The 11,424-nt window shown below is 32.8% G+C and overlaps 1 protein-coding gene across 4 annotated transcripts; it reads left to right on the forward strand.

Moving 5' to 3' along the window:
- Window positions 1-1,700: 1,700 nt before the first annotated feature.
- LOC141667484 (uncharacterized) lies at window positions 1,701-5,651 on the forward strand. 4 transcript variants are annotated; one of them, XM_074474005.1, is made up of 7 exons: window positions 1,701-2,091; window positions 2,190-2,268; window positions 3,145-3,397; window positions 3,649-3,768; window positions 3,918-4,213; window positions 4,713-4,790; window positions 5,337-5,475. In XM_074474005.1, the coding sequence occupies exons 3-7, from the start codon at window positions 3,343-3,345 to the stop codon at window positions 5,346-5,348; spliced, it is 561 nt and encodes a 186-aa protein (XP_074330106.1). In that variant the 5' UTR covers window positions 1,701-2,091; window positions 2,190-2,268; window positions 3,145-3,342; the 3' UTR covers window positions 5,349-5,475. The 4 variants fall into 4 exon arrangements, with proteins under 4 accessions (XP_074330106.1, XP_074330104.1, XP_074330103.1 ...); XM_074474003.1 differs by having other exon boundaries at window positions 1,704-2,101; window positions 5,345-5,651; XM_074474002.1 differs by having other exon boundaries at window positions 1,704-2,091; window positions 5,345-5,651.
- The last annotated feature ends 5,773 nt before the right edge of the window (window positions 5,652-11,424 follow it).

Below are 11,424 nucleotides of genomic sequence, written 5' to 3' on the forward strand. Positions count from 1 at the left end.
ATCTGATTCCTTTAAAACTTTTAAAACATAGATCTAATTTTTATAAAGTTTTAAAATTGCAGGGACTAAAACACAAAATCACGAAAGAAGGGTGATGAAACCGTAGTTTCACCACCACCTTCCTCCCTCGCCGCCGGCAGCCATGGCCGCCGCCACTGAGCTCGCCGGCGGTAACCTGCAACTGCCTAGAACATCACAAAAATATGTAGATGTGTAGCTAGCCTCATCAGGAACGTAAATATGTGACCAAATCACGAAACCACTCAGTGAATCATCGGGAAAACGGACGGGAAAAATCCCGCCGCCGCGAACCCTCGTTTTTCAATGATCACCTTCCCGACTTCGGTTTACAATTTCGATTATAACTTTAGATTCCTCATGATACGATCTATTCAACCACCTAGTTCATCCGTACCCAGATCATTCAATTAAAATTCCGGCTAAAACTCACAGAAATCCGATGAGTGCACTCAAGAACATCAAGAACACCCATCTGGAAAATCAAACTCACTTTTACCTATGTTAGTGAACTCTATTTTTAACATATGATATATGAATCTGACCAGGACAACATGTTTTACAACATAGAATTATCAAAACAATCAAACAATCAGGTTTACAAAAATTCATATTTTAATTATCAAATAATTATAATTAAAATAATTAAATCAGAAAAATACCTTCATTTCTGGGCAAAGACAGATGGTTGATTCAGAAAGAAGATTTCGAGAGCTTCGTTTTGATATATTGCACGCCCGAATCGGAGTTCGATAACGCCTTCGTTCGTACGTTTGATTTTCAAGAACGCGGTTTTAATTCGACATTTTCTCTGTATTTTACGGGGTTTTACTGACTAATTGTGATTATACGAATAAAATGAAATAATAAAAGGGCTATATATATTTTTGGAATATTGGCTCGTTTTGGATCATCTTGGATCGTCGTGGATCGTTAAATTAGTTGCTTAGCTGCTAAGTAACTGCAAAAACGATCCGATTTGATACCCGTATTGGATAAATATCCAAACCGGGCTTCTTATAAAACACTATATATGAGAATAACGTAATAATATCCCGTCTTTCGAGAATACGAGTTTTGTTGATTCACCGAAATGATTATCGTATCGAAAATCTTGCGTCGGGCCGCGCACGGGTCAAACCGTAATCCGGATCGAAAAAGTCAAAACACGAAAAATGTCCGGAATTACCAAAATAGGTTAGGAAGGAGTTTTCGGAAGAGTTTCGGGTTGTATAAACATAAAAACGGTTATAGTCGGACGATTCCCGGCTTTATAAAATAATTTTGTAATTATTCGAAAAATAAATAATAAATTCATAAATCAATATAAAATCATTTAACAGCCCAAAAATTACCAGAAAAATACCGTAATTATTTATATTTTATTCCGGTCATAATAAAATTAGCAAACTTATATTGTATCACATATAAGCATTCACATATTCACACCAATGATCAGATAATTCACCAAAAATCACATAATAATCATATAAAAATTATTTATTGGTAGAAATAATTACACGCGATATTCCGGATGTTACATCGGTCGTGTTTTAAACGATGTTAAAACTTTTATAGATATCGGTTTTAATTGTAACTATTGTCTAATCTCTATTTATTAAAAAAAATAAAAAAATGACGGTTATTACGGAGATACTCTTCCCCGCTTTTTATTCCACCAAAATTCATTTCTCCCTTCACCAAAATTCCAATTCAATGCATTTCCCCTCTTCCCCCTTTTCACCCCGACCACCACTCTCTCCACCCTCTCACTCTCCACCCTCTCTCTCACTCTCCACTCTCTTTCACTCACTCTGTCACCGTCCCTCTCTCCCTCATTGTCTCTCCCTCCCTCTTCAAACTTTAACTCTAATTTCACTCCACAAACCGCTCTCACCCGCTCCCTCTCTCTTCCCCTCCCTCCTGCTCTCTCTCTCTGCACATCTCGCTCTCTCCCTCGAGCTTTAACAAAAAACCCCCTTTCTAAGAAGATATGAACCCTAATTGAAATTAAGTACAAACTGAGCAAGATTATTTCAACCCATCTTAAGATTCTTGGTTTGCTTTCAATTAGTAAGATTATGTACTGTTTCTTCATATTTTCTTAGTTTATTTTCATATTTTAAGATTATTTGGTTTGGGTTTTTATATTTTGTTTTTGGTTTCTGCAGATCTGAAGTATATAGAGTTGCGGAAGCTGCTGCAAAGATTGATGTTGATGATTTAGCTGCATTTCTCGCTGATATTTCTGTGAGTTTGTTTGCTCGGTTTTGTAATTTTGGATTTTTTGAATTTTGATGAATTAATGTTTGATTGTTTGATTATCTCGTTTAAGCAATATATTTGGATTATAGTGAATGTGTATATGTTTTTTGTTTTGATTAATTGATAACAAAATGTTTAGGTGATGTGAATTTATTGATGTTTTAAACAAATGAATATTTGAAAGATATGATTTTTATAGATTTTATGGAGCTGAGTTCCAGGTTCTGAATTACTTGGCTTGCCGGCCTGTTCAAGCTAATATATTTTTATATACTATATTTTTGCTCAACTTTTCTACTAGGAAAGCATGTGTTTACCTATGGTCAATTTATCTCCGGTGGATCATTAGGATTTGACAATTGTAACTGAAGTTTGATCATCACTGTATATGTTACTTGAAACTTCTTGATTAGTTAGAACTGTGGAAGCATGTATTTACTTGTGTAAATATGTATCATGGTTTTAGGTGACCAATATATGTATGGGTATTAGGTTCTATTTAATATATATGTAAAAGAGGCTTTTCTTTTGCTTATCAAGACTGCTGTGATGGTGGATTTCAAGTTTTAGCAGCCGTAACAATTACTAATACAACTTTTAGCTTTGATTTGAACTCTTTATTTATGAGTCATCGAATATCTGATAAATGATAGGTGTTCATACTGGTACTCCTATTTCAGGTCCTTTATGTTCCTGTCTTTCTAAATGTTTATATATAGTATTGAAGGTTTCTGGTCCACTTTTCGTAGCTAGGGAAAGTACAATAGGTAGGATCAACATGTGTTTTGCTAATTTAGTTAGTCTTTGAAGTGTTTAGTACCTTTTTTTGGTTAAGATGTGCATAACACTTCAATATTGTAGTACTTCCCACCAGAGCTTCTAGTTTTGAGTTTTGACCCTTGTACTACAAAATACGGGTACGACTACCAAGATATTATTTAAACTTCCTGAACTTGCTCACAAACGTAACGATAAAGGGGAGACATCATTTCTGCTCTAAATCTGTTGGCCGCCTCACCATCTTCCTTCCCAAGCAATTCTGTCTATGTATTTTCAAATATGGGCAAGACATCCTTTATACCTCTCCAAATTTTGAGGGTTTTATTCTACAAGTGTAAGTGTACTCGTACTCCGTTTATAAATGTATCTTATGACAAGCTTTATTAGTCCTTCCATTTTCTGAAAGAATATCATTTGTATCTAATGTTATAGTATCACTTGTTTGTGCGAGCGTCTAAATCAATAGTATATATAATTAAACATTCATCTTGTTTAAACTTGTGTCTGAAAATGCTGATAAAAATATGACTATGGTGGCATAATGTGTGCAATATCTGATTTAGTTTTAATATGATATGTGCTAAGCATGTTTACCATCCAAGTATAATATAAAGACGATTGACGATGATGATGCTGATCCAGATAAAAAAGTCACTACTACCATCGAAGATATAAATAGATTGCCTTTCGTCGACTCTTTTTTGGGTACAGTCCATCTCCTTCCTGTGAAATTTATCCACATATAAAGTAATCAACTATGTCTTTACATCTCTAATTAAGCTCTCTCTCCCTTGGAGTTGGTATTTCAATTTTATAATAATGAAAGTAGTGATGTCTGTATTTCTTTTTTACAGGATGGCCCCGGATTCAACCCATAGATGATCAGAAGAACAAGCTTGCAATAGCACTTGCAAAACAATTGCTAGAGAGGGAGAAAGACTGGAGTCGCTACACAGATCCAACATATAAATATGATGATGAGTCACCATCACCAGAAAAGAAGGGAAAAGCAGTTATACAAGCCATACAGATGGGCATGCCTGAGTTAGTTGAGGTGATCCTCAAGTATTTTCCTGATGCTGTAAACTCTTTTGATAAGTTTTCTCTTGGAGTAGCAAACCTTATGGCCAGGGATGTCTTTTGGTTTCAGGTATGTACTCTACTATTACAGTATTGCTACAAATTCAAAGGTGATTTTAATTTTGTTACCATACACAAAACCAGTATTTTGGAGAAAGGGAGAAGTATATATTCAGAAAGGAAAAGGCACACAAGTTGTTGCTCACTTGACTTGCATTTCTGTGTAATCAAGTAACATATTTAAGAAATTAAATGTTTTAATTATATGACCTTAATAGGAATGTATTAAGCATGAGTTTGTTCTTTCTGACTGAAATGCTATTCTGTTGGTAAAAAATTTTTTGAATGTCCATGATGATAGCTTATAAGGCGTGATTGTTCCCCAATGACCTATAGTTTTTTAACAATGAAGGACTTGTGTTCAGCCTCACATAAAACACCAAAGCAAATTTGGTGCTTATATAAAGCAGCTAACTGAAGCTATACTTATTAATAATTGCTGATAATACTTAACAGAACTTCACATGAATAAAAATCTTAATATAATGTGGTTTTGGTGTCAATCACAGGCTATGCGCAGCAAGTATGGAGCAGTGGTGGAAATTGAGAAGATACTTCTAATCATAAGCAAGTGCATGTATTTTGTTGTAAGTTTTTAGTTATATGTTCCTCACTATTTTCACAGCAAACTTCTATCTAATTCTTGACCTAGAAAAGAAAAGGAAAAATCAAAATAGGTTAGTCAAACTACTTTAGCAAATAAGTACCAACTTACTTTGTTGGGTTTGCTCATACTTCCTGTGAGCTTTTGTTGAAATGGTTTGAAGGTTTACAGTCTTGTTAGTTTCTATTATAAACACAATTTGCGGTGTGAAGATCACTAAATTTACTTAAAAGTCTAGTACTGTTTCTCTTGGTCTATACACTAGAAAAATCCGGGTTTCTATTGTGTGCATCAACCTGTGAATTCTTTTTTCTTATAAAACCATGTTTATGACGTTTATATACTTCAAGTCAAAGAAATTGTTCATTCTATGAAAGATATAAAACTTCTCATTTATTTTCAAATGTTGATTTGTAGCTGTGTTAGATGCCTTAAATTCATAAACAAGTAATTTTTGTTCATATGCTGAGCCACGTAACTTGTATTTCCCCATTTTTCCCTTGCCGAATTTTTTATTAACTACAGCCAGTTTTGTAGGTGAGATCACATATGCCATCTACTCTGGAATCTCTACTTCCTTCACTTCGTAAGGACCTTTTTGTGATTTTAAATTCATTGAGATTTGATGGTGAGGAAAATGTTGGAAAATGGGCATTTGTTGAGGCTGAAGACAGGGAAGAGAAGCCTGCTTATTTTCTGTGCTCTAGTCATAATGTTTGTATTTTAGTAAAATCCAATTATGTGTAATTATGGTCATAATGTTGATGTTTATATTTTGGTGGATGTTTGGATGTAAACTTGTGCTAATATATAGGATGTTAAAAAATTGGTGGTATCAGATGTTTGTTGATGAAAATAAAATTGGCTATTGTAATATAGTTTTGGTTTATATGTATGTAAGAACAAGATTCATATACCAATCAAACTTAACAAATAACTGATGTCCTATGTAGATTTGACATCAGCTTATTACATAGCAACTGCTTATTACATAGCAACTGATGTCTCTTATGAACAAAACATCAGTGATCGATGTTAAATTATTATCTTAATTACAAGCTTACATAACTGATGTCTAATATTATAATTTACATCAGTTCATAAAATAACCGAAGTTAAAAGTACTTATTTACAATGTCCTAATTTTTATAAACGTTGTCTTTGTCTTTTTTTTTTGTGTGTCACATGCTTAAATTGATATAATTAAAAGATAAACTATTATTGAACTCGTGTTCATGTGTTAAAATGTAATATATTAGAAAAAAAAATATCTTTTTCTAAGTTAGAACTGTTGTCTACTGGTATCTTAAACATCGGTCTAAAATCGATGTCTAAAATTCTGGACCTTTCTCTACTCATGCAAATACATCGCTTTTAAAATTTTTTAACATCGGTTTATAACCGATGTCTTTTGACCTGTTTCTTGATGTGTATGGATGGAATCATTCTTGGAGATTACCCGGTGAGAAGATTTTTATGGAATCTGCTCAGACTTTATCTGATCATGTTGTTCAATTAGTTTTAAATTCTGATATGAAAGCATCTATCGAATCCACTACAGTGTTAGTCAAAGGACTGCATTCTTCTGTCTCTGCACTCAAGCAAGATAATGTTGATCTTAGAGAAGGAATTGCTGATCTTTCTGTGACTATTAAAGGCACAAACAAACACAGTGGTTTGATAAAGAGAATGTTTAGCCTGGAAGCAAAACAAGATCACATGTCTGAGAAGTTGATAGCTTTGGAAGCTGGCCATGATGCTACAAATTCCAAGTTGGATGTTATTCTCTCTATTCTACAAAGTGTAGATGCCAAAAAGGGGGAAATAGTACGAAAGACAAAATGGCAACCTAAATCAATTTTGAGGAGAAATACCAATTCTTATGATGATGCTGATAAACAAGAGAAAGAGACTTCTGATGCTATGAAATTTCAAACTGGAACTGGAATTCAAAGTCAAAAGACACAGTAGTCTCTAAGGATAGATCACATGATCCTAATATAGAAACTGCTCTTGTTACTTCTAGTTCAATTTCTAATGACAAACTTACAAGTTCAGCTTATTTTCCTGACACTGATAGAGTGATAGTGATTCCTGATTCTGTGAAAACTGAAGAAGAAATTCTATTTAGGATGGATTTACAGATTCTCTCAGCTTATGTTGAAGCTGTTAATGTTGAAAATATCAAGGAAGAAGAATTTTTTTTGACAGAGAAGAAAGGGCATAGGAAGAAAAAATCAGAATTGCTGTTGACAACGCATATCAGGTATACAAAAATATGCTTAAAATATCTGAGAGGAATAGATGGAGGAGTACAAATATGAAGACGTTACATGAAAGAACAGAAAGAAAAACTCAATTATTTCCAAAGATCAAGAACAAATACAAATGGAGAAAAATTGTTGATCTCATTTGTAATGATAAAGTGAGCTTTACTCCTGGAGGAATAAGGATGGATGGTTCACTTGGTTCTAATACCATGGGAGATAAGCAGTCTTGGTTAGTACAAGCCAAGAATCTCAAGTTGATTGAACCATTCACAAGAGCTGGAATAGGACATCATGAAGCTAAACTTGTCAACTTAAAGTTATTGAACTTCACACTTGCTGATAGTCCTGGTCAGAAAGTAACTAAAGATCATCTAGATAGACTTGAAGCTGTGAAGATTATTCTTGACAAACATGATGGTTCCGAATCTAAACAGAAGATCTTACTCTTATTGCAAAATTATCAAATTCAAGTTCTTTCACTTGATGAACTGATGATCATGTCTACAAAGAAATTGAAATATATTCACTATTTGCTAAGAGTTGAAGATGAAACTTCAAGGTTATGGTCAAACATGATTCTTGCCAATATCAGAAGAAGGATACTGGATGATGGTCAATATTATTTTGGATCATATGTTCCTACATACATAAATTTCAGAGGGCAAGAAGTCAATATGAAGAAAGGAAAAGCTGTCATTGAAAATGTTCTTACTCGGAGGCATATAACCATGAATCTTGATAGAAGAAAAACTTGTTATGTGTCACTGGAAGAAATGATGACAGAAAGAGCTCAAATCATAAACCCGAGAGCTATTATCTATCAATCATCTGATAAAACAGAGTATGAGAAGAATTTGAAGATCAAGTTAGAAGATATTATGTTGAAAAAGATTGATGACAGAGTTAAAGCTTTTGTTCAGAGATACTGCAGAATTTATCAAGAAATATGAAGATCAAAGTCTGAAACAAAGTAAGCTTTACACTACTTATTTTTTCTATCTGGTTTTTGGCACAGGACAATTCTATTTATAATTTATGCTAATTCTGCAAAGCATGAATTGGGGGAGATTGTTGAGAATTGGCTAAGTCGAGAATCAAGATCTGTCTAACAATCAGGATATGATCAACTGCTGTGATATGATTATCCATTGGAAGCTTCATTATCATCCGTTGACAATCTTCAGTCATCTGTTGAATCTACAACATATATCCGTTGATCAGGTTATCCATTGAGAATGACTTGGTGGATAATTCAGGATTGCGAGATAAATCAAAAGGTGCTAATTTATAGGATTGTAGTCGATTTAGATATGTATAGAAAGTGTTAGAATTATACTATAACATATATTGTAATTGATAGAGGATTAATTGTAGTTGTGTTGTAAATTAACACAGAATATGTTATTACTTTGTAAGTGCTTAACTCGAGTATTCATATAAACTAGCAGCTCTTAAAAATATTGTTCTTGAGAGAGTTTTGTAACGGTTTATTAAAGATCAATATAAACTGTTATTTGATTCATCTGTTCTTACTTTACTTTTATAATACATCAATTTTTTTAGTAATTGTATCCAACCCCCCTAAACAATTGCTTTACTGGGAAATAATATATTTACATAATTATCACCGATTAAAGATGTCAATGCATGTTTTGAGAGAATTAACCAATTTAAATAGTTATTTCAACTAAGTTATATTGTCAAATCCTTAATATAATTCACATCATGAACTAGGATGTGATATTGAATTATATCATGAACTCTCAAAAGTCAATAAATCGACATGTCTTGCTACATATGATTCATAAAGTAAACTCTCAAAACTAGCATATGAGGAGTGGACAGAGATTTCAAAATATAAATCCTCAGAACTTGTTCTGAGTTTATGACATTGATTCATGAATAAGAAACAGTCATCTATAAATTCAGCTAGATTTCATTTCTAGAATATGAGCTATTACACAAGTGAAATCTTCCTGCTGCAGATAAAATTCTCTAATAAGATATGATTAATTTAAGAATGAAGAATTGAATAACAACTCATTAGCATCAATCTCTGAAAGTTCTCTTCATCTATAAATCAACTAATCAGAAAATATATCACACCATGGAACACAACACATGACTCAATATCAGTATTTATTAGGTCCAAAATAAACACTGATATTTCAATGATCAATTTATCAATATTTATCAGTCTTCGAAAAACTTAATGAATTTTGGTACATGATTGTTGTTATATTTTAAAATTTTACATCTTACTTTTAGAACACATAGCTTGATGAAGACTCAGCATTTTTAAAGTGATGATTTGCAGTCAACTCATAGCAGTTGATAAACAATTATACAATCGATTGCTAGAACTTAGCAGTTGACATGTTATTTGTTCATCAATTGCTTGATTGGACACGTAGACTCTAAGTGTTCAATTTGACTATCAATGGCTAAAATATTGGTTGATATAGTTAAAATTGATTTGATCAATCTCTTAACCATCCTAGTTCTGAAAATAAATTTCAGATAGGAGTCATAAGTAAGCACTTGGCTACTAACTATCAAGTAAGATAATTTATCCATTGATGCACATACAGATCAAAATTTATCAATGAATATAATTATCTACATAACAAACATTCAGTTTATGTGTTATGATTGTCAATTGTCAACAAGGCAATTGATAAGGTAATTTTGGCATGCAAAATTTATCATTTTGTCAGAAAATAAATTTTCATCAAAATTCATAACATATAATTTGGCTACTTTTAGCACATATCTAATAGAGATTGTTATAAATTTTAACATACCTATCTCACTTATCAACCTTGTGAAAGTGGATTCTTTAAGTGGCTTGGTAAAGATATATGTTTGTGTCAATATGCTTAGTTCTTGAGTTTTGAACTGAATTCTCAGTTATTTCAAAAGCACTGGTGTTGTCACAAAAGATTGGAGTTCTTTCCAACTACAAGTCATAATCAACAAGTTGATTCCGTGTCCATTAGAGCTATGCACAACATCTTCCACCTGTAGTGTCTTCATCCTCAATAGTAGAGGTTGAAACAAAGTAATGCTTCTTGCTAACTCAAGATGTCAGTTTATCTTCTAGAAAGTGACAACTCAATGTAGTTCTTTTCCTGTCAATTTTGCAAACTGCACAATCTGCATCTGAAAAACTAGTTAGATCATATTCAGAATCTCTAGGGTACCAATTTTCAAGAGTTGATGATCCTTTGAGATATCTGAATAAAGAGTAAGATTTTCTGGACACAGACTGAGATTTAGCACAAATACTTGTGGTAAACATACTAATTGGTTTATTATTAGTTAAATATAAGGGAAAACCAACTAAATATCCTATATCTTGAAATTTCCATTCTCTTTTCCTTAACATTCATTTCAAGTATGGCAAGAGTTGGTATGAGTGATTTTGTATATGTACAATCAGCTAAGTCAAATTTCTTTAAAAGATCATGCATGCATATAGTTTGACTTATGAAGATTCCATCACTCACTTGATTAACTTGTGAATCAAGAAAATAAGTGTGTTCACTCATCATGCTCATTTTATATTTACTTAGCATTATTTTGACAAACCTTTTATAGGATTTCTCATTTGTAGAGCCAAGGATTTGTTATCCTTAAAAAATTATAAATTATACTAGGGCAATTTAGATTTCTAAAAGAGGAGAGTTTTAACTATTATACTTATAGAGAAATGATTTTAAGTAAAAATTGATATAAAAAATCATACCAGGCTCTAGAAAATTGTTGTAACACCCCCAAATCCGGGGTCGGGGATCCGTGTTGTCACGAGTTCCAATTCTCTTAACAACTCTTAATCTTAATAAACAACCAACCACTGCGTACTGTGACCCCACAATATACACACACACCACAAGTTATAGTCTCAGAGATGAATACCAAAAATAACACAAGTCCTTTTATTCCATAATTATAAGTCATTATACCATAAAAGGGTTTCTGAATAAATTTACATTTCCTTGCCATTATTACAATTCATAATATACATAAGTCTGGTACATCAAAAGTTGAAATCCTAGCCTATTGGTAGTTCCTACCTCAGCCACAACGGCATCAACGCCTACAGGAAACTGCGGAACATTTCCTATCCGCTCACGAATTGGGAGCTTGGTCATGTTCATCTTATCTATCTGTTATTGTGTGATAAAAGAAGAAAGCGAGGGTGAGCAACAAGCCCACCGAAATAATATGTATAATAATTTACAATATATGAGCATTCTCATAATACTCATGAAAGTCTTGGTCAAGTAAAAATGAACCAAGTTTGATATCTTATCGCAATCAAGTCGCAAAATATTCAGTATATAT

Source organism: Apium graveolens, chromosome 6 (genome assembly GCF_009905375.1).
Source record: "Apium graveolens cultivar Ventura chromosome 6, ASM990537v1, whole genome shotgun sequence".
Lineage (NCBI taxonomy): Eukaryota > Viridiplantae > Streptophyta > Magnoliopsida > Apiales > Apiaceae > Apium > Apium graveolens.